Below are 27,225 nucleotides of genomic sequence, written 5' to 3'. Positions count from 1 at the left end.
ACTGAATTATTGATAGCTTAAATGCTTTATACATCAAACTAAAATGCCTATTGTACTTTAATATTTCCATATAAATGCAGAACTCATTAACATAATATCCTGCTAAATTAAAGCGCATTTCGCTTTGTTTAAATGTCAAAATTAAATGTCGCTTCAATTGCGAATTAAGCGCATTTAGTTTAGACACATAGTTTAACTAAAGCAAGTGCTATGTAGTAGTTGTTATTTAAGCCAATCATTAATATTGAGCTGCTGCTCTGAAGGCAATTGACAGACCGCGAGACGTGAACGAAGACCTCAAAATGCCCCAAAGGACGCGTCACATAGAGAGAGAGAGAGTCAAGAATGCTTATATTGAACATGCAACCTTATTATGTATTATAATTGTGTGTGTGATGTTGTTGTAAGTTGTTGATGTGGCTATTAATTAATGCGTCATGGAATGACATACCCAAAGCCCAAGCAAATTTATGAAGATGTATTTACACACACACACATACGAGGTGTGTGTGTGTGTGGTAAAAGCATATTTATGGATTATGGAGGGGAATAAATCTGCGCCGAGTTTTATCAGCTGAAACACTCACCCAGAAGTTTTCTCTTCTCTCTCCTCCTTCATCTAGACGAAATGATGATGGAATATGCGTATTTTTTTAATTAGCAACATTTCCCACAGATTTATGAGTGTGTGTCGTCCTTAGTCCTTAGTCCTTGGCTGGACGTCTTTGATTTTCCTCTTCTCTCTCTGTGTGTATTTTCGCACTCTAATGCTCATCGTTTGGGGACTTTTGGGAATTATCTGCAGACGTGCCAATGGGCCAATGATTTATGCATTCGTTTAATTGAGAAGTTCGAGACTTTGACGGCAAATCCTTGAAGCTTTGATTATAATCGCACCTGAGCAGCAGCAACTAGAAAAAAATCAGAGAGATATATGTATAAAAGTAATTAGACGAATGACACGAAGTAAAAGAGAGTGAGAGAAAAATGCGCATGGAAATCGAAAAATAAATAATTGAGATGATAATTCCACATAATTAGCAAATCTCGAGTGATGATTTTCAATTATTATTGGCGCCAATCTGACTTTGCTTTCCTTTCGCTTTCCCTTTTCCCTCTCTCCCCCAAGACTTTTCGTCTCTCAACTGGATTTTCCTTTTGCGCTGCAAAGTTTTTGGCTCTCGCATCTTAATTAATTCCTGTTTGATGAAAAACACTTTTACAAATTAATGTCGCCGGGCAAAAGTTTTACCTGTTTGCCAGCTCCTTCCCATCCTCGTTCGCGTTCTCGTCCTTGTCCCTGTCAGAGCCCGTTGATGACCTGCCTTGCTGCTTGTCCGTTCGCTTCCGTTCTCCGTTCCGTTTTTCGAAGTCCATTTTGTCAACTTTTCACAGCGAATTCAATTTTTCTTCATAATTTTTACCGTGTGCACACATTGAATACGTCCTTTCAATCAACTCGAGGCGAGTCACGACACTCTCCACACAACAATCGTCCGTGTCTGTGTCTGTCTCTGTCTCTGTATCTGTGTCCACGTCCGCGTCCAACTGTCAGTCAAGTAGCCGACACTCAAACGAAGACCTCTTCCCTCCTCCTCCCTTCCTCTCCACACGTCACTCCCACTGACTAACTGTCTGTCTGTCTCTGGCTTCCTTTGCCTCAGCTCTCTCTCTCTCTCTCTCTCTCTCTCTCTGTCTGTCACTTCAGAACTTTATTCGCAGCTACAGCTCATCCTTCACACACACACACACAAAGAGAGGGAACAGTTGAAGGACCCCGGAGCCAAAGTCGAAGCCAACTCGCTTGAGAGACATTGATTGACTTTCTTAATAGACTTTACGTCTTGTCAAAATTAAAGAAAGCGTCACGCTGAAAGCTGCCTTACTTCCTTTTCCTTCTCCTCAGCACTTCAAGCACTTTCTTCCCGTTTCGTTCTTGTCCTCTCCTCCTCAAAAAGGGTCTAGACCCTTCCTCCATTTACCACTCGTGTTTTGTGGCGACTTTGGTGTTGTTTATGGGTTTAACTGCAGGCAGCAAATACGAGTATGCGGCTTATATAGCAATAAATGCGGAAGACTAAAAATGCTTGTTGAGGGACAGAAATGAGTGCACAAATCTTAAGTGAAATACACAAGTTTTGACACTTCATCTGGCCAAACCCAAAAAACTTATTAACTGCTTTTGCTCAAAATCAGCTGACAAATGTTTCATATGCCGACCTAAATCATCTCTGTGATAGATGAATAATCTTTGAATGATTTGTTGAAACTAATCTTCACTATTCGCAATTGCATTCAAATTTATTAAGCTAAACAAAGCAAAGTTGAGGAAGTTGTACTCAAAGTTATGACATCAAAATTAAATAAAGCAAATAAATTAAAACAAGTTTATAAGTATGTATGAAGAAATTTCTGAAAATGTCGAGAATGTTCAACGGTGAGATACTTACTACACATTTTGAATGAAAGCAAAACATAATTAATATACCGCAAAAATAAGTATAAAAACAAGCTATTGAATAACATCAAAGAATTTAAATGTATATTCACGTATTGAACAAATTACTCTTAAAAATATTAAAAATATGATAAATTAGCACAAACATGAACAGAAAAATGTTGATTGGCCAGAGAGAAATCTATAATTTAGCTGAATTGAAATTTCTGTTCGACTTTAATTCTATTTTAACCTTCTTTCTCATTTTAGCTGATATACAGAAAATATTCTGCTTAACTTCAATTGTAGTCAACAATTTATTACTCGCATTGCTAGCTAATAAAGTTGAATTTGTGATACACGCTGCGCATTTCTCAGTGTCGCTATCTTGGCTATCAATCTGCTGTGAATTTCTTCTTTAAGGTTCCCAAGTGCACACTCAGAGATGCCTATGCGAAACATATTGCTTGGCAATTGCAAGTACAGAGAGACAGAGAGTGAGGAGAGACTTGAGCAGTGAGAACACTGAGAACTGGCTACAAAAGCCGCTTATGAATTATGACACTTCAATCATATTAATTGCCAATAAATCAGGGCATGGCGAGAATAAAGAGCGAAGAATTTGCGCCTTGTACTTGCAATGGAAAGAAGAGACAGAGAGAGAGGGAGAGAGGGAGCGAGGGGGAAAGAGAGAGAACAAAAGCCGCCGCCAATCATTCAGATTCACCAAATTGGCCAACATTGAAACAGACAGCGTAAAGCTGCAAGCGAATTGGAACAAGCTCAATGCCTGCTCCGACCTGACAGATCTTCCATCAAACGTGCGCTCACGTCAAACGTCAAAACGGCGTCGTGGCCAAGAACAGAGACAGAAAGAGAGAGGGACGGACAGTCAGATAGATGGGACAGACGGAAAGTGTTGTGAGTTATGACGAGGACGTGAGCAAGTTGATCCATCAAACTGTTCAAATCCGATGCCAGTGCACTCGAACAGCGATGATGACGATGACGACGACGAGTACTGGGCCATGTCTTCAACGTCACCAGACATGACGGATGGTTGTGACTGTGGCCGACACCGAGGCCAACACGAACATGCTTCACTGATGACCACAGCATCGCAGAGGAGGAGAGAGAAGAGACACAGAAAGAGAGGGAAGTGAACTCGACTTTCAATGGCACCCATGACGAATGCCTCACGCCACACAGATAATTTGATTTGTCGCTTCAAATGCAAATACTCGGATACTAGTGTGCGACCTAATCCATAAATAACTAGACTAAATATGGCATATGAATTGTATTAGCGACTAAGATTGATCTGAGCAGGCTTATATAATATTTATACTCAATATATGCGAATCAGGGGAATTGCATAATGTTCTATAATAAACTGACTAGTAAGTAAAATAATACTATATATCAATATTCTATGATAAATTTAGTTAAAATAATATTACAATATTCTATGCTAAAATTGGTAAATTGGTATAACAATGTTCTATGATAAACTTAGTTTAAATAGTATGACAAAAAATAGTTAGGAAAATATTTCAAAATTTGTAGAGAACAAATAAAGAACCGCATTTGAATACGGTGACTCATTGAATTTTTTAATTTTAGTTAAGAAAATATTTCAAAGTTTGTAGATAACAAATAAACTTTGCCGAACGAAATTCAATTGCTCTGACTTATGGAATTTTTGTGTTCATATCAAATATAGTAAGCAAATAAATTTAATATAAATACTTAACGACTCGCTTCAATGCTAAATTGTAGACAAAGAAATAGTCGACAAAATTAAAAAAAAGGTTGCAACAAGAAATTAAATGATATCAAATTGCAAATTGGTTTTAATTTAGAGTAACAACAATGTTCTCCAGACGGGTTTGTTTCGAAAGCGAAAAATAGTATAAAGAATAATAGTACAAAAAGTGATGCACAAAATGTGGCAACTTCGATTACTGGCAAATTTGGTCTCGTAAGGAAAGTTAACAAATTGCAACGAACGATAGATGGCGCCAGCGATTAAATTAAACGGCCATGAAATTTAGTTGCTTAATTAGCAATTTGACTTATAGACGCAATTGGCAAACTACTTAAATGTTATAAAGTTAGTTTATAAGTTACCTTATGACTTGCCTTTTACTTTGATAAACAACACAATTTATTTATTTTATTTTATTTAATTTACAGAAAAGAGAATGCTGGCTGCCTTCGACTCAAAATAACAAAATTTAAATCCCAACTTCTTTTAATACATGTCTAAGATTTAAACTCAATTCTTTTAAGTAGTATCAACGTTTCGTTAATGACTTTTGATTGGTCATAAATAGTACTTAACATAACATAAAATAGCATATCAAAATTTCATATTTTTTTTTTAATAATTCTACGTCTCACATTGCTATTCTATCAAGCACTAAAGAAACTTTCGACTTTTTTATATTTAATGGCCACAAATTGTCAGTACTTTCGCCCAAGCCCAAGCATAACGCATATTAAATATTAATGAGCAGCGTCTGCAATTTTATGGCATGCGGCAACGGCAGTCGCGTAACCTTTAACCTCGAGTTCAACTCTTTAATACGCACACACATAAAGCAGCACAAAAAATAACATTTCGACATACTTTAAAGGCAGACATTACACTGCGAAATCGATTATTGATTTCTCTGGCTGGCAAAACTCGCAGCTGGCAGCCTAGTTTGGCGGCGAAAAGGAAAATCAGGAAAAACGCAAAACGAAAAACGAAAAAAAGGACACAAAACAAACACAGCGAATGGCTGGGCAAAAAAAAAGAATGGAAGAAGGAAAATAAACTGAAGAGGGGGGAAAAAAAAGGAAACCGGCAACTGGCGCCCGCAAATGAAGGGCGAAATTGGTTTGGTTTTTGCATGTGAATTTCACACAAAATCAACAAGTTGCCATCGGTTCGATGAATGGAACAAAGCAGGAACAGAGTAGGGAGGGAGTGTAGGGAGAGCCGTACTCTGTGCTCGGTGGAAGCCAGCAGACGGCAGGCAGACAACGCTTGGCAACTCCCAGTCTCAGTCTCCTTTTGCTCACGCACACGAATCCCAGAGTCGAGAGGGTGTAAGTGTGTGTGTGTGTGTGTGAATGTTGAGCATGTCTATGGGAGGAACAAGAGAGAGAGAGAGGGGGGGAACTGGGCGACAGGCAACATTAAAACGTGAAAAAAATCGCTAGCTATTTGGGGTTTTTCGCCAAAAGGAAACTGAAACCGAACTGCTAGAAAAACAATTTTTCCTCAACTTTTTGCCGTCGCCGTTGTTGTTGTTGCTTTTGTCTTTTTTGCGACACCGTGCCCCACAATACTGCCTTCTCTTGCCACCCTCTACCCTCTGACCCTCAACTCAGCACGTTTGCGTGGCCTTTGCCTTTGCCACTGCTGCTGCCACACGGCGAGGCATGCGAATTTAATTCCTCGATTTTGCTGCGGCCTTGCCCTAGTCCCACTTGAGTCTGTCTCTCTGTCTGCCTGCCTCTCTCCCTCTCTCTCCTCCCCCTCTCTCTCTCTCTTCCTCGGTGTGTGTGTGTGGGAGGCAAGGCAGGCTGTCTGGTTGTAGGCGTAGGCCGAAGCCGAAGCTAAGAGCTTGCTTGCCACACACATGCAACAAGCTGAGGAGATGAAAAACCGTTTTGGCATTTTATTGTCTCACCTTTCGCAGGCCCTTTTTCCAGGCTCACCTGGCGGACAGACGGACGGACAGACGGACGCAAATTGTTCGGCTCTCAACATGAATTACGACGCCCGACGATGCGTCATCAATCAATCAAATGAAAGGGCCACGCATACATTGCGAGTACGTATACGCCCTGTGGGCCCGCCTTCACACTCTCCTCCTCCTCTTCATCATCATCATCACCAGCTAGCTCTCTGCTATCGTTGCGTTTGCTCTGCTGTCGTGTTCTCTGCCTTCCATCAAACACATTTCACACAGAGGCTTGTTCAATTGATCTGTGCTTTTTGGAGCTGCATTTGGGTTAGGTTCGATACAGCTTTGAGTTTAGGTTCAACTTGGGTGTGTTGTGTGCTGTGTGTTTGCTCGTCAATCAGCTGGCATGATTGAACGTGTTTATCTTTGTCAATTTTTATCATGAATCACACGTTAAACTCTGTAATTTTATAATGTTGCAATTTGTTCCGTTAGCATATTTATTGCCTAGACATTTCAAGTGCCGGTGAATTGCCAATTAGAATTCAGACTATTTGGGAGGGTAGCAGGGGATTTATTGAGAAAGGTCAGTTTAGAGACGCATTTAAAAGTGAGAATTCATCTTTAGTAAATGGATGTGGATACATATTGGTGTGCAGAATAACAATTGAAGAGTTTGAAAAGGAATTTTAGAATTTAAAGTAGCTTTCTTACTTGTTTAAAAAATAATAATAATAAGTTTCGATCTTTGCCTACAGTTCATTTAAAATTACTACGAAAGACAGTTTCTTTATAACTTTTTAAGAGTGAATTTTGAAATATTCATAAATGAGATCTCAGTTTTGTTAAAGAACTCTTCTATCACCTTGTCTTGTTAGTCTTAACAATATTTAGTATGCAATATTTCATGTTATGTTATTAATACTTAAGAGTAAGAAGTATAATTTAAGACAAGTGCGAATATTTTACCTTTAACTAGTATTATTTTTAATTTATATTATTGACTTATTCCTAGTGTATGTATTATACATTATTATGTTAAGAACTATTTAAGACTTTTCCTCTTGTTTTTCTCTTGTTCACTATCACTTCTTCTGGTGTCTTTTCAGAATTTAATTTAGTAATTTCATTTCTTTTAAATTCCCCCTCTTTTACGACGCTATTCATACAGTAAAGATCAAGCTATGGTTATCCTGCAGGCACAACCATCGACTTACAACAGTTTAAAGTTTGTTTTGGCTACTGTTGGCACATGTTGTTGGCAATTCGCGATCGCAATAGAGTCGTAGAGTCGTGCTTTTGGCCACTTTTGACATTCCAATTACCCAATTACCCAACAATAACAATCGTAGCAATAACAAAGCACAGCTAATAGTAACTGGCAAAATATCCACAGCAACAAGTTGAACTAACAAAAGCGAGTGCAACGCGTAGGTTGAATCGATTTCCAATACGTTGTCGATGCCTGCCTCTGTTGCTGTTTGCTGCTGCTGCTGCCTCGTTGATTACCACCAACGATATCACGTTTATTGGAGGCCCCCTGGGGTTAATTGTATCTCCGGCTCGATTGCCAGTTTGTGCCGATTAAGCGATCACCCTTCCCCTTCTTTCCGTCCCTTCCTTTACAGCTGATGGACAGATTAAACGCGTATTTAGATCAAAAGCTGCGGAAAAGGCTTTTGTGTGATTTACGATCGCTTTGTCAATAAATCAAGTTAAGATCGCAACGCTTTTTCGGGGCGCCAAATGTGCCGTAAAGTGAGTTTAGTCTTTTACACTTGGCAGCAAGTGTCAGGGGGCATTAGAAGACGTCCACAGTCTACATCTCAGTCTGAGGTAATTTGAGATCTCATCGGAGTTTAACCAAAATTTCAGTAGCGCATAAATTCCATGCCGCTAATCGGAACTTCATAAATGTCAGCAAAAATTGAAGAGCTTCCTTTTCCCTCTCTTTTTTCTCTCTTTCTCTCTCTCTCACTCTCTGAGCAGCTTCCGCGCTTCACTTTTTTTTTGGGGTCCCCAAATTCAGTTATCGGTTTCTCTTTTGTTTTTTGGCCCAACTATTTTGTTGCATCTTGATTTTCGGTTCTTTTTTTTGCACTTTGATTGGGTGTCGTCTGCGTTCAGTTTGGCGTGAAATGTCCGAGGCAATTACTTGAGCCGATGTCACACTTGATGAACGAGCAGTAAATTTGTGGCATGTGGCTGTGGCTTTCGGTGCTGTATCGAATTTCATCAGCACTGCAAACGGGAAGACGCAGGCAAACAACAAACGCTACATGAATCATCCTTGAAAAGGGCAACAGACGATTACGTCGATTTCTATTGTGCAGTTTTGATTTAAGACTTAGCACCGATTTAAATAATTATATTTAACGAATTCTCCAAAGAATTCTGAGAAAATAAACACAATATTAATACGAATTAAATCTTTGATTCATATTCGTACACAATTTAAATTATTTTGACTAGTTCTGTCTATAGATTTAAATACAATTGCTCAAAGTTCAATATTAACAAGTAAGTCGAGTGTGCTCGACTGTGAAATACCCGCTACGCATTTTGATAATGTCAAAGCTATATTAATATACCATAGACTGCAAAATATACCAGATTATCAGAATGTCAAACCAAACAAATTCATATTTATACGAATATTAATGAGTGAAATGTTCTTCACTTTTTAAAAGCCATTTAAATTATGATAGCATATGCTTCCAAGTTTAACAAAATTGTAAAAAAAATATTATCATGATATTGTGAAGAGTCTTAATAAAATATCTTAAACATTTTGAAGAAAGTTGTCAGAAATATATTAATATTTTCAAGACTTCTTTGAGTTGAGTAAATTGACAAATTTGTATGCAAAATGTAGTCTATATTTATATAAATATCTCCCACTGCATAATCTCAAACAAACATGTAGAATAACTAATTAGAATCATAAATATTTCATGCATTTTGAAGTCCTCACAATTTAAAGTCAAAAGTCAAGTAGAGGAAATTCTCTCATAAAGCTGAACTTTATCCTTACTCAATCAACTGTCAATTGCATTGTCACATTTCGCATTCAAATTAACCTCAATGCGAGCTGCAGTTTGAGGCAGTGCATCAAAAATGAAGTCAGCTTGATGTCTGATGCATGCGTTGCATGCCACATGCCACACATGCCACATATGCCTTGCCTGCTGTCCGAGAGCTGTCCTGCATTGTTAATGTCTTCGTTTAGCATTTAATTTAACTGCGGTCATTCAGGGATAAATTGCGAGTTTTTCGCACAGCACCGAATGGGGCCAATGCTTGTTGGTCATCAAGTGTTTGTTTGTTTGTTTGCGTTGTGTGTTGACCGTGTGAGTTGTCTCCGTGCTGTTGCACGTTCCACATTTGCCATGTGACGGATTACCAAAAGAGGCCAAAGAGGAGGCGTCCATCGTCTGTGGCATGTGCGGCATGTGGCGTGAAGCGTTGCGGCGTTTTGCTCCTGTTGCTGATGGCGCTGCACAACTCATAATTCACCCGGATAACAACATACGAAGTTGCCAGGAAGGAGGAGAAGGAGTTGGAGACGAAGGAGGAGAGCGAAGTCAGAGGCTTCTGTTTGCCGTTTGCATTTGCCCGGGACCGACGATTGCTCTGCTGACGTTTTGACACCATTTTCGGTGCGATGATATGGCATTCATCTTGACAGGCATAACTGCCGCCTGATGCCTGCCTCGATGCCTCTCCTTCAGGACTCTCTGATGCGCCTGCCTTGCCTCCTGGTCATGATGATTTACTTTCACCTTACTCTCGCCCTGTGGCTGACTGTCCGTTCTCCTTTGCTCCTCTTGTCCGACTGTGATGCATTTACGTCATTTACTTGAATGTTGCAACGCATTTTCTGCCACACACTCACATACGCACACACGCATGACAACATAACCTCACTTGGCCGCACACGCAAGGACATTTTACAGAGGTGTGGCCAAGGGAGGCAAACTCCTGACTGCCTCTTCCTCCGCTTGCTGCCTGACTGAAACATGTTGCGTCGTCACCAGCAACTGGCTTCAACCAAAAAATGTCCTTGACACTTAATTCACGCTGCATTAATGCGAACTGAATGAAGTTGTTGTCTCGCGCACAGTGGCACGAAACACTTCAAGAATGCCATAAATATATTATGATAAATTTGTTCAAGGATTGATACATGCTACTCTTATCAAAATGAGGTACAGGGAAATTAGTTAATAATTAAAGTATTAGCAGTATGAACATTAGTAATTATTTTATTATTAGAAGAAATTTAGAGCTTTTTGAGACTCAAACCTTTCATAAATTAGCATTTGAGTTTTTTATATTTTGTAGCATTTAATATAAAGTATAAGTTGTATTGCAGTGCATTGTTATGTTTTGCTTACTAATTTTTGTAAAATAAAATAAAGAAGAAAATAAATAAATTAAACTTGCTTTGCTTATTGATTTTTGAACCAAAAAAGAAAAATGTTTCTTTTATGGAGAAGGTTTAAATTGAAATGTTGACCAGAAATTTGGCTTTTCAGTAATTAGAATTATTCTAAAAATCAATTGGTTCTACTTTTTAAAAGTTTAATATATTTCAATTAGTTTTGGTATTACTTTGATATGTTTTTAAACAGACTTATATAAATAATTGGCATTATCAACTGTATTGTTTATATCATTAGTTCAGGTATTTATATGGTGAAAAGTCTACATGTTATTAAAAAAGTATTCAGCGTTGATATTATTATTATTTGTGTTTGTAAGATCAATGTCTTCAGGCTGTCACTGATATATATGATTACATTCCTAATAGGTACATCAACTTTTGTAGCCACTGTGCTGCCAAACCACTCGAATGGACCAAAGGGGCTTCGCAAAACTTTTAACCTCAAAACACTTTTCCAAGGCCCAGGGACGTCTAACCCAAACTCAAACCCATAAACCCCCAGCTCCAACTCCAACTCGAACTCTGGAAAACCCCAGGCAGCAACCCATGTGTCCACACATAAACGCACTGTAATATTGCGACACGATGCAACCAACACATGCGTTAACCGAAAAAAGCTCGTAAATTACTGGACAATGCTGTGAAAGGGGATGCAAGGGGAATGGGTTGAAGGCTGCTGGCAAATATAAACATCAACCTAACAACAACAACAAGAACAGTAACAACAACAACACTCATCGCTCATGTTGGTGATGATGCATTTTGCGGTCTGTCACACAAAATGCAATTTGACGGAGCTGTGCAAAAACAGTTTTTCAAGCTATCAACCAATTTGGCCACGGCTGCACGCCGGACCAAATGTCCCAATGTCCTGTTGTCCCGTTGTCCTGTCGTCTGACACTCCTCGCTTTTCCCTCAACCTACTTCGACTGCAGAGCCTGGTGCACATGGTGACATGTGAGTGCTACTGAATGCCATATCATGGCGAGGTTCAGCATGACGAGGATGCTGCTGCTGCTGCTGTTGCTCTTGTTGTTGCTGTTGCTGTTAGTTTACTAGGATGTTAGGTGCTGCTGCATTTGTCCACGCACCCACTAAACATTTTTCGCCTGGCTCGTAATTTTTCTGCTGTTGTTCTTGTTGCTGCTGCTGCTGCTGCTGAAGGACACACAACGCAACGCAACGCAACGAGTCCTGCCTTGGTCCTCTCGCCTGCTGTTGCCCTTTTGGCCATGTTTTTTCAACAGTTCTAATATTTTGTATCTCTCTGTCTCTCTGCTCTCTGTTGTCTCTGTTGTCTGTCTGTTTTCTAGTGCGTCCTGGACGAGTGTTTATGTTGGCGGATTCATGTCGTCACTGCGTGAAATGTGTGTTTGTTTGTGTATGTGTGTAGAGCAGATGAAACGGGAACAGAACAGTACAGAACAGTCTCCATTCCAGCCTGCCTGCCATTGAGCATTGTCCAGGCTAGTTTTGAAATTTATGTAGCGCTCGTGAGTTGGTTTATTTTTTGGTGGGCCACTGCTCAACAGCATGACCATTAACTGCCATTGTCCGAGTGTGTTCATGTCACAGAGACGACAACCAGAGACGGAATGAACGGAGAGCGAAGAGCGAGAAGAGCAGCATGGAATGCCACTGATGGCACTGCTGTTGATGCTCGTAAATGTCAGCTGCGCGTGTTTTCGCCTCGACACTAAATGTCTTCACTGGCAATTACAGCGCACAGTACACTGCGCGAAATGAAGCCAGTGAGAGAACTACTGACGAGTGTGCTCGACTCTCGAGATACTCGCTATGCATTTTAAATGAACGCAAAACAGTCCAAAGCGGTATTTTCTTTAAAATATACCAACATAATATACTGAATATATACTAAAATATATTAAAAGGTATATAAAAAACGGTATTTATGTTAAGATACCAAAATAATATACCTAATATATACTAAAATGTACCAAAAGATATATCGAAAGTGGGCTTTTCTTTAAAAGATGCTAAAATAATATACTAAACATATACTAAAATATACCAACTGGTATATTTGGAATTAACAGGTGACATTGCACTAAAATATGCCACAATAGTATACTAAAACATATAAAAAGGTATATTTGGTATGCCGATATACCATTACATTTAAAACATATCGTAAAGTAATAAATTAAACCAGATTGCCAAACAAAATAAATTTGAATTATTTGATCGCACCTAAATTTTATAGAATTTTAAAAACTTTAGTTATTATTCTGTATTCCAAAAATGTTCAAAGCCGTAAAACTCTTTAGTCTATTAAAAAGATTACCTTTAAACTAGTAAATAGTATTTAGAAAAATGTAAGAAAAATATTAAATAAAAATGGTACCTAAATTAGATTATTTCTGTTTTTTTTTCTTCCCGATTTGAGATTCTTTCTTCTGTATTAGATAATATTTCTTTTTGTATATTATATGGTTTATATTATTTTATTATAAATGGTTTATATTGAATTATTTCAGAATACTGTTCTTGATATTACATCGTTTCTCTCTCTGTATACATTTATCTATTTTGCTACTTTTTCTTTGCAGTGCGCAAATTCAGCTGTCAACTGGTTGCTGTAGCTATTTTCTAGCTGAATATCAGTCATCGCACCACAATTAAATAACTGACGAAATGAAACAAGTTGTGTTCGCTTTGCAGCTCGCAAGTTCTTAACTCACAGCTCACACAAATCCGTCAAGAGCTGCTTTTAGCTGACTCAGTGAACTGTGTTCTCGCAGAGTGTCTGATGGCCAGGCCATCAATTTATTGCCGATCATCATGCAATGCGACTGAGACTGCGACTCGCATCACATCGCATCGCATCGAATCGCGCTTTCGATTTGGGTTGGGCATCAAACAAATCATGTCCTGTCACAATATTGACGGTTCCTCAGATACGAGTGCTAAAAATACGCTTTCGCTTGAGATTCTTATTACATTTTTTTCGATGCCGTCGTAAACCTGTAATCAAAGCTGCCTGTTGCATCTTTTGCCTTGATATCCATAACAACAGCAACAACAACAACAGCAACGAAAACAACTCAAATAAAAATATGCTAAGCAAAAACATAATTCAAGCCTTGCACTTTTCCCTCTGCTGTGAAGCGAAACTTTGATCTGTTGAATATTTCATGTTGCATAAATTGCCCAAAAGAGCTACTAACAGCAGGATTTCCTCTCCATCTCCTGCTCCTGATCCTTTTTGCTATTTTGCTAGACAAAAAGGCGAATATGAAGTTTCGTTGAGGATGAAAGCGAGCTGCAACTGCAACTGAAATGTGCGAGTCGAATGACTGAACAAATTGACGTCATTTTGTTTGGATTTACCATTCTCACATTTACATTTACATTTCACATTCACATTCACATTGGTCATGAACCATTTTGCAAGTTATGACTACGCCGATTATTGTTACGAGTGTCTTTGATCTATTCACAATGCACAGAATGAATGTGTTCTTAAATTAAAAGAAATTTGTTAATTGTTTGGAAAGATCGAACGTGATTCTTTGTGGTATTCTACATACCTAACAAAATATAGTATTTTAGTTGTTTAAGAACAAGTAACATGGCATATTTCTCTTTTTCTAAATTTCTAATCCTTCCTAAATTTCTTTTCTAAATTCTTAATTTGATATGAGTTCTTATTATTATTTGTTCTATATTATAATAAAATTTAAAAGTTTTTATATAATACTCTACAGGATTTCATAGTATATTTTTGAAAATATTTCCAAAGAAATGCTAAACTCGCAGTTGTATAGACGCAGTTGATCGTTGACCTATTCACATTGCTGTTGACTGTTCTTTTTATAACATTTCTTTCAGAAAAATTATTTGATCATTGATCTATTCACAATGCAATGACTATATATTCTGATTTTGTTAATTGTTTGAAAAGTGGCAACATAGTTCAATGCAGTAGTTTCTAATATATTCTAAATTATATCTATAAGCAATATCTATAAATTTAGAGGGTCTTTTGCAATCCAAATTCTTATCTTAATTACTGTAAAAGTTTTCTTTGATTTTTGATCGTTGTTCAACGATTATTTATTTCAAAACTTGGTGAAAGTTAAAAAATAAAAACATAATTCAGTCTAGTATTATCTAATATAATTTGAATAAATTTATACGGTCTTTAGCAGTCGAATGTACTTCACTTAATTGAACAGAAGGCATCAAACACGTCTACAGTTCATCTGCTCACAGAGTTGCCTGTCCACCACAGACATGGACGCAGTTAATCCCAACCCTTCTCTTCGCTCTCTTTCGCATAAGTCTGAAAATATGAGTACTCAAAGTTCTCTCTCCCTCCTCTTCAGTGATGAAAAACAAAAGTGAATTTGGTGAAAATTATCAAATTTACCACAGTTGATTGACTGCACTTGCGATGGGGGCAGATGCAACTGGCAACTGGCAATTGGCAACTTGCAACTGGCAGCTGACCATGCGGCTGACCCAGCCCTGAATCAGCGCCATGACTGTTGCTTCCTTTTGAGTGAAGGAAGGAAGGAGAAGGAAGAGCGGGGGCAAGTTATGTGTGTGTGTGTGGCACCTCAACGAAATGCCTGACTGCGAAATGAGTGTGTGCCTCGCTCTTGCTGCTGCTGTTGCTGCTGCTGTGGACTCTCCCCTTGGTTTTGGGCTACTAATGGACTTTCGCAATCAGCTGTCAATGCTTCGTGTGGCTATTTATTTTTGCACGCTGCCTGCCAAGTGTCACCGACTTTGCGGCGATTCCATCAATCAATCGCCGTCGAATTATAAATAACCAAAAAGCGAAGCTGACCTGATCCCAAGTACCACGAGCACCAGTTTCTTCTTTTCACTTCAGTCACTCAACACACAAACTCAACTCAACAAACTCAACCCTCGGTGACGATTTTGAAAAATTGCCAATCAAAGAAACCGCAGCCAGCAGAGTTTTGCAGCAGTCACGTTGCAGTTGACATCGCAACGAACTTGGACATCGAACAAAGAAAATATCTCAATTCTCTCTCGCTTTTGTTTCTGTGTGACCAGCAAATGCTTTTCTGATGAATTACACGGTGAATTGTGCATTGACAATTGTCCGTGTCAGGCGGCAAATTGTTTTGTGGGCCACACTTAATTGCCCCCCGATTGTTGCCACACATTTCATTTGGCAAAACCTTTTGGCAAAACATTTTTCATCAACGATTTTATTTGATTTTAATGAAATGCAGCTGATGTGTCAAGGTCAAGGGATGAATTGAGTTGCAACAGCTGTCAAAGATGAATAATTATTAGAAATCGATGCTAATGTTGTGTAAATAACTGTTATGGAAAAAATGTTTTATTTTTTTTTGGGAGGTCGCCTGATCGATTTCATGAGAAAATCGAATGAGCTGCACTTGACAAGTGAATACTAATAAAATTCCACTTGCTTTCACCACTCCACGGAGCGAGAGACTCAGGCTTATGGCAGCTGCTTATCTGTCAAGTGCAGCGAATCAATCAAAAGCAAATTGAGAAGTGGCTAAAGCTGAACTCGATGATGAGTGTGAGAGAGTCGAAAAATGTATCTGAAAGATACAAGCAGCATTACAAAGTCGATGTTCGTGCTTGGTCGCATTATCATTTACATCAAATGTACAATTTAAAGTGTCTCTCGATAATGTCAATATCATCATTCAACTTGAGCAACAGTCGGGAGAAGCGAGTTCCAATTCCATCGAACTGTGCCGGATTTCACTCGATTGACAGGCCTTAACCGCAGTCTCCATCTCTTTCTCTCTCTCTCTCGCTCTCTCTGTCTGTCATCTGGAAATCGAAATCAAAATCAAAATCCGCGCAAACAATCGACTGCATTCGCACTCGAATCGAATCGAATCGAGTCGAGTCGAGATCGAACCAAGTCACATAGTCACTCAGTCGCAACTCGATGCCATCAATGTCATTATCAATATCAACAACGTGATTGGACACAAAAAACGAAAAATGCTCTGGCAAGCAATGCAAATGCTTAGGCAATGAATTGATCTGGCTCTCAACTCTCTCGCTGGCATCGTCATCGTCATCGTCATCGTGTAAACACAGACGCACTAACTGCACTCAATCAAAATTTTGATTATTTTGATATGGTAGGTGCTTCAGACGCCGCTTGCCCATTGATAAAGCTACACATCGACACAACACAACACAACACAGAGAGGCAAAGCATAACCAAATAACCAAAGCGAACATAAACACACACAACGTATGCAACGGGATGAGTATTTACTCGGGACCCGAGACCCGAGATCCAGGGCCTATAATAACATCGATGCCTAGACCCAAACCACACATTGATCTCCCTCTCCCTCTCTCTCTCTTGCTGCATCTTCTCTTGGGTCTTGTTGCAGCTGCAGCTGCATCTCAATCCGCTTGTCAGCGCAGTATCCATATCCATGATATTCGTGGAAGTTCCACTTGAGCGCCTCAATTGTAAGAGAATACGAATTTAATTGCAGAACACAAACATTACGAACGAAGAGAACGCACCACAAAACTTACAACACTACAGCAGCATGAACTTGCCCCATATGGGTGCACACATGGGTGGGGCAGCGTGGCAAAGAGGTTTCAGCGGAAAGAAAATATTTTAGTGCTTGCTGCTTGCCGCTTGCTGCTTGGAGATTCTATTTATGCAACTTGATTATAATTGGATTATGCATAAATTCAGTCAACTCAATGGTTACGCAAACGGCAACTAAACGATTCATGGCGGCGCATCTTTTGCGTTAACTAAGTGAACTGCATTCTAAATTAGCAAACAAAATACAAGTTTGTAAGAAATCACCTGAAAATTCTAGTCGATTCGTATCTAGAGATATGTCAAAATTAATGAAAATATTTCGATACTTGCACACTAATCTTTTACATCAAAATTAGGAAATTAAATGCTTTGTGCAATTAAAATTTGTTTGCGTTTAGTATTTTCGAACTTCTAAAATTTCTTTAAATAATAAGAATATGATAGGTAAAATCTGCTCTACAGAAATATGTACATTTATATTGTAAAATAATAAATAAAGATAAAATATATCTTTAGAATACAAATTTCATATTATATTATAATTTGTATTGTTAAAAATGGGGTTAACTTACATTCTTCTTTTATGAATAGTCGAGTAGAAAAGCTTGTTATCATAATTGTATTGAATTGGATTCTCTGGAAATAAAAGAAGTGTAAAATTAGTTTTAGCTTATATAGTAAAATTAAAAGTAGCTTTTCTGCTTGATAGATCAGTTTACATAAAACCAATGAAAATAATGCATTTCATGCTCAATAGATAATAAGAACTGCTAACCCACATATAAAACTGTATCATTGTAAAACCAAACCTAAGTTCGGTGCAAAAGTATTTACATAAACAGCTCATTACATTTCACTTCAGACAGAGACACAGACATTGAATAAAATATAGAGTAGATGAATAGAAGAAATATAAATATAAATAGAAAAGAGAAGTGAGAAAAAGCTCATTAACCTTTATTTGTGTGCTCTCATAACAACTATTTGTGCACTTGAATCACGACGAAACCAAAAAAAAAGAGTAACCAATGAAGCAAACTCAAGTGCCACAAAAAATAAAATAAAACACAGTCTGGGGATCGAGATCGATACTCGATGATCTGTCATATGTGGCCCATTGTGTGTGTTTTGGTTTTGGGGTCTGAAAACTCTGAACTTGTTTTTCAGTTTCAGTTTATAGAGTCAAGATCGACATTGGACGTGTGTTTGATTTGTAGTTTTGATTGATTGATTGCTTGACGCGTTGCTTGTTTCTTATTTGAAGTAATGATATTTCGATTTTTGCGACAGCGACAGAGAACCAAGAGAGGGGAAGGGGAGGGAGATTGAGCGTGATATACAAATTTCTCGATTGGTTCCCACAAATAATGACATTGCGATATTTTGCCCAGCAGCAGCGCACGCACAAATTGACAACAGCGCAATGTTGCCACGTCTCACAGTTGTCTTGCAACCTGATTGACAACTCACTGAGAGAGAAAGATGTGGCAAGATCGAAAGAGAGACAGAGAGAGCGAGAGAGAGGAAGGAAGGGATCGCCAGTGATCTTTTGTGCGTGACTTAACCCAAAAATAAAAGAGGAAGGAATCTGAATCCTGGCCAGACTAATCAACAATGAATCGATTTAAAAGTGAAGCCTGAAACGCTTTCTGTGAAACGCCGTCAGCTGATGCTGCAGATATCTGCAAGTATATATATATATATATTTTGTATATGTAATACTCGACTCACTCTCGAGACTCTCTCGCCTGGAATCTGAATCCGCAACTCTGACTTCGATTCGACTTCAGCCTTGTCTCATCGTCGTCGTCGTCGTCGTCGACGTCGTCTGGCGCTATATCTTTAGCATCTCTGGCCATAAATAAGCGCAGACAGTAGAATGTATCTCGCACAAGGGCCTCAGCTTTAGTCTCAACTCCAGCTTCGACTTCGTTTTTGGTCTGACATACGAGTACGAGGAGTAACCAAGTAGGCATCAACTCTTCTCTCTTCCCTTCCCTCTTTTCAAGTCACGTGCAAGTCAAAGGCGAAGGCGAAGCATTTCGCACTGTCGATGGCAGATTGGCAAAGCTTCTGAAGTTGAGTCTTTTGGGAGCATGCAAACTACTTTGTAGCACACCCAACAATTGAATCCCGAGTTCCTTAACTTTCACAGTTTCAAATGTGTGAATTGGGACTGGCAAAAGTTGAGTTGAGTTGTTGCTGGACAGCAGCACGTTATAGTATAACTATAATATTACTTTTGGGGTAAAATAATTATGGTGTAGTACTTTGTTGTTCATTATATCAGAGACATTTTCCTAATAAATGCAATTAAATACAAGTATATCTCAAATTAGAGTGGAGATTATAATGTAATTTATTCATTTACTCTATTTTTATTTAAACAAGGTAATTAGAATTAACACAAATTTATTTGTAACGTACTGGCTGCAAAGGTAATATCACCCAATTATTTAAGTTTAAGCGACGAAATTTGCTAATAAAATTCATATCTAAATTGATAGTTGAAAAAAATGCAATCTATGAGGGTCATTAAATATTTTATAATACTTAAATTTAGGGTGATTAATTATAGTCTAAAGAAAGCTTTTAAATCCATAATTTTAATGGCTTTCTAGCTCTGTACTCTTTTAAAAGTAAAATACTTTTTGGCTTAACTAAATACTTATATTCTGAAAAGAAGATTATTTGACATTCAAGTCGTATATTAATATTACTTTAAATATTGAAATGGGAAGTAAAATACTTTTTATCTAAGCTAATTATTTACATTTATAAAGAGGACTTTTACATTTAATTTGTGGTAATTTAAAAAGATTTCATTTTATAGTGCTTACTCACAATATCTTCACTTAGTTTGAACTTTTTTGCTAGTTGAACTTTCACTTCGTGCGAAATATTAGCGAAATGTTAGTCAGTGACAAAATCAAAGACAAGAGTTAAGTTCTACGAGTACCAATTAGACAAGTCGTTAACAACAACGACGAAATTCAAATCCGAAAATCGTACTCAAATACCAAACCCAAATCCAAATCGTATCGGCGGCAAATCCAGTCAGAGTGTGTCTGACAATTTGGCACAGAGAGAAATATCGCAAAATGCCAAACAAAACTCGTGAACTGTCAACATGAAGCGCTAAAGCTGGAGTCGAAGTCGAAGTTGGAGTTGGGTTTGCGTGTATGTCGCTTGGCTCATATCAGTCAAGAGGAATCTCTTCTTTGGGGCACAGAGAACACAAGCAGACAAACACCAAACTGAGACTGAGACAGAGACAGAAAGTGAGAAGCCGCAGAGAGATTTTAATTACATCTGCAATGGTCTGGGATTTGGGACTGGGATTGAGATTGGGTTTGTAGTTGGAGCTGGCAATTATTTACATTAACACGATCACAACTCAGAGACACTGCACATGCATCATCGTGTGTTCTGTGTGTGTGTGTGTGTGTGTGCGATGTCGATCGCTGATCGCAGACAGCCAGAGCTCAGAGCTCTTCCTTCCTTGGGTCTTCGACTTGGTCTTGTATGCATATTAATTTATTGGAATCATGTTAGTGAGTCGATATTGATACAAATCCATTTTCGATCGCGCTGCTGCGATACCACACTGTTTGTTTGCAGCACTTACAAGGCAGCAAAAGCAGCAGCACATCTGAATTCTTAACTGGGCGCATGCTGTGGCACAGCAGACAGGAGGCAGCAGCAACAACACACACTCGCTTCTGCTACCAAGTGCATTTCCCCCTCGACTGCCCCCGCAAATTGCATGCAACGCGATCGTATTGAGCTTTAATCGCTGGTCTTAGGACCAAGGCTATATCATGCAATGTGCAGACGGAGTGGACAAGTATCGGACACGATCGCACAGATTGGACAACCTCAAGCAGACAAAACAGCTAAACGGGAAGCAGAAGCTGCAACTGCAACAGCAACAGCAGCTGCTGCTGCTGCATGCCACATTTGATGGTTGCTGTTTTCTAATTAAATTGAATCGATTAAACATTTGATTTACTGCTGCACACACACACACACACATACGACTAGCTCGTCATTAACCCAACAAGAGATTCACCAGGCGATTTCAGTTCGTAAATTCAACTAAAACACAGTACAGCAAATAGTTAACAGAGCTAAGCTAAGCTGAAGCTGAGAAAAAGTCTTGGAAAGTAACTGATGTAGTAATTCAACAGAAGCTGCAACTTTCGACTGTTGGGTTGGATTCTTTAGATGATTATTAAAAGAAATAAAAAGAACTAACCTCAAGCGCTTAACCATCAGTTTTGATCTAAAAATGTACACGTCAAGCCTCTAAATGATTTCTTCAGACCGAAGATACCCAAAAAAGCAAACTTCCGAAGGATTCTTTCATTACCTAACGAAACTCCAAAGTCAGCCAAAGCAACTAAGAACAGTAATAAATAGTCGTTTTTGTCCGTATTATTATCAACATTAGGGATGGAATGAGAGAGTCGAAAATACTATCGAATTCATTTTTTTGAATACCTGACCAGATAATTTCTATTCGTTTGCTAATATACAAATGTGGAATATAGAGATTTTTATCTCATAGTACCCCACACAAAACAAAGCTTTTAACAATTTGAAAATAAGTTAATGAAAAAATGTAGCAAACATAAACTCTGAGATTGCTCTATATGGATAGAAATATCAACTATGCATGTAAGTTTGTCAAACCTAATAAAGTATTAAAAAAGTCAATACTACAACCCATATACTGACATTAAAAGTTCATCTTATTAGTCAATTTACAAAGAGTATTAAAAAAGTTGAAACTCTTTGCTCATTTTCTGTACCACATCTGGAGTGTTCTCATGCGCTTGATCTTCTTCTGTATCTGCAGAATGGCATACATGAGAGCCTCAGCTGTGGGTGGACAACCAGGCACATAGACATCGACTGGGATAATGCGATCACAGCCACGCACCACAGAATAGGAGTAGTGATAGTAGCCACCGCCATTGGCACAGCTGCCCATGGAGATGACCCAGCGTGGTTCCGGCATCTGATCGTAGATCTTGCGCAAAGCTGGCGCCATTTTGTTGGTCAAGGTGCCGGCGACAATCAGCAGATCCGTTTGCCTGGGCGATGCACGAAACACAACGCCAAAGCGATCCATATCATAGCGAGGCGCTGCAATGTGCATCATCTCCACAGCACAACAGGCCAGGCCAAAGGTCATGGGCCACAGCGATCCCTTGCGTCCCCAATTCAAGAGATCATCGAGACGGGTCAAAGACCATTCAGTCCATCCGATTTGATTGCGACCAAAGGGCGAATAACCCTTCGTTGGTGGCACTCCGCACTTGTCCACATCGTGCATGGTTTTTTGTTGCCGCACCAATTGGGAGTTGACCAAAGGCTGAAGCTTGGTTGTAGTTGTAGCTTTGCCTGCAGCGCGATACAGTTTAGCCATGTATAACATCTTCAGATTGTTGAAATGAACGAAATTTGTCGAGATTGTCGCTTCTCTTTAAAGTAAATTTACTAAATTGCTTTCAATTTCTTTCCTTAAACAATTTCAGATGTCAACTGGACTGTGAACAATTTGTATTTTTCAACACTTGTTTACTGTGTTAAAAAGTGTACTTTACTTTGCAGTAATCGATAGAATATTATCGTTGAGCAGCTATGACAACCTTGGCATAGATGGTAGCTAAAATATTTTGACAATCTTACATGCTCAAAAAGATTTGAAAGAAACAGATTAAAAAAAGTTTATTCATTCCTAAACTGGATGAACTTTCTAACAAACCAGAAGCATACTTTTTCAAGCCATATTTCTTGATTCTTTGCTTGAAAACTTGTTGATAACTGTTGCGATAATATTGTTGAGAAGAATGAAAAAAGTGATCCTTAAAATCTATTTTCTAATCTTTAGATTAAAAGGTGTGCAAATGCACTTCATACTTTTCAAGAATAGTAGCATGGCTCTACAGTCGTCTTTTCCAATAGATGGGTTAAGCAACTAATTGATAAATATACGAAAGAATATTATCGATGAGATCGATAACCTTGACGATAAAGTTAATTTTGTAAATCTTATGTTTATATCTTCAGATTATCACTGATGCTAATACCATAAATTATTGAAGGAACTTACTAAATTTCTTGAGTCTTCTTCTTAATTAATACCATAAATTATTGAAAGAACTTACTAAATTTCTTGAGTCAGAAGTATAAATAAGAATTTGTATTTATATCTTAACCTTGCAATATAATGCTTTAGCTTCAACTTCGTCCTCGTCATCATCACACATCACTGTGCTGACAAATGACGAACTTAAAGTTCCACAAACTTCTCATTTTCAGGGGGTCAGTAAGACGTAAGACGAAAGACGAAAGACGAAAGAGGACTTTTAATCATTCCGTTCGCGTCATGTCGCACTAATAGCCCCAATTAATTCGAGAAACATTTTCGTGGCATGATGATTTTGTGGTGATGGTGAAATATGAACAAATGGTAGCCTTAACAAATTTATAGATTGTTGTTTACGAATGACTTTGGTCTAATGGATACAAGTTATCACTGGGTAAAAAGAGAGTGTACAAAAAATAAGTAAATTGACTATTTTATATTTGCCATTTCAAACGAAATTCTAGGAGTAATCGCTTAGAAATATATGGATGACCTAATGCATATTCTACCAAAAATATGTATATTAATTACTATCATAAATATGATATAAAACCTTTATAAAAATACATCTTGCTCACGTGATGTTTATAAGTTTATTTATTGTCATTCTACCGCTTTTATTAATTCTCATTCAAAAGTTAACTACATTTGAAAAACAATATTAACGATCTTGTGCCCATCCCTGTTAATGAGCGCAAATTGAAGTAAAGTGTAATAGCAATTAAATGAATATTCGATGTTGTTGGGAAAGATCGATTTAATAGTTTATTTTCACATGATCGACATTGATTAAGAACTCATTTTTGCTTCTCAAAATTTAACGATCGCGGCATTAAGGCGAGACATGCATGCGCCTGCTGTTCCATGAAAATTTGATCTTCGGTTTTTCCGAAAGCAATACGAGCCCATTTTGGATCTAAAAGATGATCGCTCGATGAGCCACGAAGCCGATGATAATATGGCCGATTCTCTTTTTTGCCCTTATCGAAATGCAGATTCTGACCGCCGCATAGCGAATCTTTCATAATGTTGCTTGGCGAAAAATGTGCAGTCGATTGCTCCGATGATAAAAATTTACTTGGTGTTTCGGTTTCGAATGGTAACGTTTTCTTTCCATATTGTATATTATAGCCCCAACTAGAAAGCAATGATTTTCTCGTACGCTTTGGCGCTGGCGAATGTAGGCTTCTATATGCAAGTGAATTGGAACACTCAAGATCCGAGCGATCGTCGCGTTCAGTGCTTTCGCCGACACCTTTGCTGTTGTTGTTAAGCTCTGAATCATTCATCTGCTCCTCGTTGATAATTTCGGCCAGATCCTCAACCAGACTCGACGGGCTTGAGGGAATATAGGAGCGTCCAATGGCAGCGAGAGCATTCTTTAACGGAGTTGGCGTCCGCAGCCCAACAATACCTGCAGAGGGAATAGTGTACTGTATTCTTAAGCTGTTCTACAATCTGTCTGCTTTTAAAAGCATTTATTCAATTGGATAATTTAATCGTTTTATAGATTATCATTATGACTGTACTCACTTTTATGAGGTGCTTCAATGCCAACGGGCGTGCTAGCTCGCAAGTTCACATCTTCGAATGTGGTCAGACAGGGTGACCTAAGGAATTGACTCGGCGAAAAGGGTAATGATTTGAATGGCGTTATAACTGGCGATTTGGGCAGCTTGTTTTTATATTCGCTCTTGAGTTCAACATACGGATATTGTGTCGTTGCCTGCCCATTGTCGACAGCAGCATTTTGCTTGCGGGATCGCTTCAAGATATTGGGTATTGGTCTGGGGCCCAGCTTGAGATCCGTGTATTGCAAAAACGATTGCGCCGAAGCTGATATCGATACTAGTTGGTCAAGTCCATGGGCAGCCTGCGATTGTTGCTGCTGCTGTTGTTGTGGCTTGGCACCAATGCCGCCTGTGCCACCGGATTTGATCAAAGTGATGAGATGCGTGCGAGAGCTTTTCAAATCGCCCGTTTTTAGCGTATTCACCGATCGTCGCTCAACATTATATTTGCGACACATTGTTGAGTTCCAATGATTTTTAATCGCATTATCTGTGCGTCCTGGCAAAAGTTTCGCAATCTTTGTCCACTGATTTCCCAGCTTGATGTGAGCATTGTAAATGATCTTATCCTCCTCCTCGCTCCAAGCGGTCTTCTTGATATTGGGATCAAGGTGATTGCGCCAACGTTCCCGACACTGTTTGCCAATGCGACCTTTCACAAATCGCGCAATTAGTGCCCACTTCTTGGTCCCAAAATGTTGCACCAATTCAATAACTTTCTCATCCTCATCGCGAGTCCATGGGCCTTGGATGACCTCCGGACTAATGACTTTGGCCCAACGCTGCTGGACTTGTTGATTAAGACGATTTTTAAAGTGTGTGCCAATAATGTCCCAGCGTTCACCGTGTTTCTCCACCAACGATTTGAGCAAAACATCTTCGGATGTCGACCAACGCTTGCCAAAACCATAGTTTGAACGTCTAGTCGTCGCAATCTTTGATGTCTGTGTCTGCAGCTGAAGGTGAATTGTTTTACCTCTCGCCAATTGTCCATCATTATCGTTGTCATCATCATCATTGCCATCTCCATCACCGTGAGTATCGTCATCATCGGCAGCAAAGTCTCCCTCCAATTGTGCTTCTTTGTTTTTTAAATAATGATCGGCTGTAGCAGCAGCTACTTCGTGGCCATCATTTTCACGATCGCTATATTCAGATGCTTCGGAGTCCTCCGAAATAAATTCCAAATCCTCATCGTCAAAATTGGCGTTACACACACTGTCTGCCATGCTGTGCGAGTGTCTGCTTACGACTTTCGTGGCGATCAGAAATGAAAGATGCCAGTGCGCAACGTGCTGTCGTCGTAGTTTCTAGTGTAAAAATTAGAGGTGGAGAACTATCGATGGCACTATCCTATCGATAAAATATCGATCGATTGTATCGAATAACTTCCCACAAAAGTTCGCACATAAATAGGAGCGTCTTCCATCACTAACATTGTGAAATTCGTTAGCGCTAAAACAAATTGACGAGGCCAAAGGAATAGTCTCGAAACCGGAGTGCAATCCAATGGCGTTGACCGCTCAATGCAAACGGATTCCGAATGAACAGTAATCCAGGATGATTTGACAGTTGGTAACCACGGTTGCCATTTGTACACGGTACATTTGTACCAAAAGTGGAACATTTTTTATGCGTTGATACATTGGATCACTTTTTTTTTAATTTCGGTACATATGTACATACATTTTCGAATATGCCTTGTCTTTTGGTGCAAACAATTTTATCGGAATGGCACCGTGCTTACATTATGCCAACAGTGAGATGTAATTTTATTTTCTTCGTACAAGTCAACGTCAATCACATCTTGTAGGTCGGGTGGGGGGTTTATTGTTTTTATATTGCTGGAACGCTTGTTAGAACATTTTGCAAATCTTTTTTTGTATTCATAATAAACTCTCATATCTCTGAGTAGCTAGTTCAGCTGTCAGAGCGTGTAATTGCTATCGGTTCTGAATCGGACTTTTCGGCTTTTTTGGTATATTCCAACTGTGTTGAAATGTACATATAATATGTATGTATGTATATGAATGACCTAATGCATATTCTACCAAAAATATGTATATTAATTACTATCACAAATATGATATAAAACCTTTTGCTCTTGTGGTGTTTATAGGTTTATTTGTTGTTATTCTACCGCTTTTATTAATTCTTATTCAAAAGTTAAAAAATATTTACAATCTTGTGCCCTGTTACCTGTAAATTGAAGTAAAGTGTAATAGCAATTAAATGAATTTTCGATGTAATTGGGAAAGATCGATTTAATAGTTTCTTTTACATGATCTACATTGACTAAGAACTCATTTTTGCTTCTCAAAATTTAACGATCGCGGCATTAAGGCGAGACATGCATGCGCCTGCTGTTCCA

General features: G+C 38.6%; 3 protein-coding genes across 3 annotated transcripts in view; all 3 read right to left on the bottom strand.

Annotated features, from left to right (window-relative positions):
* The window catches only part of LOC133837573 (uncharacterized), a 155,287-nt gene that overhangs the window by 8,302 nt on the left and 119,760 nt on the right, over positions 1-27,225 (bottom strand). The window lies entirely within an intron of this gene.
* On the bottom strand, positions 21,857-22,740 carry LOC133850465 (NADH-quinone oxidoreductase subunit B 2-like). Its single transcript, XM_062286568.1, has one exon. It carries the CDS (start codon positions 22,567-22,569, stop codon positions 21,928-21,930), a length of 642 nt encoding a protein of 213 aa, XP_062142552.1. The 5' UTR covers positions 22,570-22,740; the 3' UTR covers positions 21,857-21,927.
* On the bottom strand, positions 23,914-26,337 carry LOC133850863 (myb protein-like). The gene is made up of 2 exons (XM_062287105.1): positions 24,817-26,337; positions 23,914-24,697 (listed from the first exon to the last, which is right to left on the bottom strand). The coding sequence occupies exons 1-2, from the start codon at positions 26,081-26,083 to the stop codon at positions 24,081-24,083; spliced, it is 1,884 nt and encodes a 627-aa protein (XP_062143089.1). The 5' UTR covers positions 26,084-26,337; the 3' UTR covers positions 23,914-24,080.

The sequence above is a fragment of the Drosophila sulfurigaster genome, chromosome 2L (genome assembly GCF_023558435.1).
Source record: "Drosophila sulfurigaster albostrigata strain 15112-1811.04 chromosome 2L, ASM2355843v2, whole genome shotgun sequence".
Taxonomy (NCBI): Eukaryota; Metazoa; Arthropoda; class Insecta; order Diptera; family Drosophilidae; genus Drosophila; species Drosophila sulfurigaster.
The sequence above is the reverse complement of the archived record's forward strand: the minus strand, read 5'-3'. Positions and strand labels throughout refer to the sequence as shown.

Coding starts and splice junctions, on each gene's coding strand:
- LOC133850465 (XM_062286568.1), bottom strand. CDS start 22,569: ATGTTATACATGGCTAAACTGTATCGCGCTGCAGGCAAAGCTACAACT.
- LOC133850863 (XM_062287105.1), bottom strand. CDS start 26,083: ATGGCAGACAGTGTGTGTAACGCCAATTTTGACGATGAGGATTTGGAA. Junction 24,698..24,816: donor CATTGAAGCACCTCATAAAA/GTGAGTACAGTC, acceptor TTCCCTCTGCAG/GTATTGTTGGGCTGCGGACG.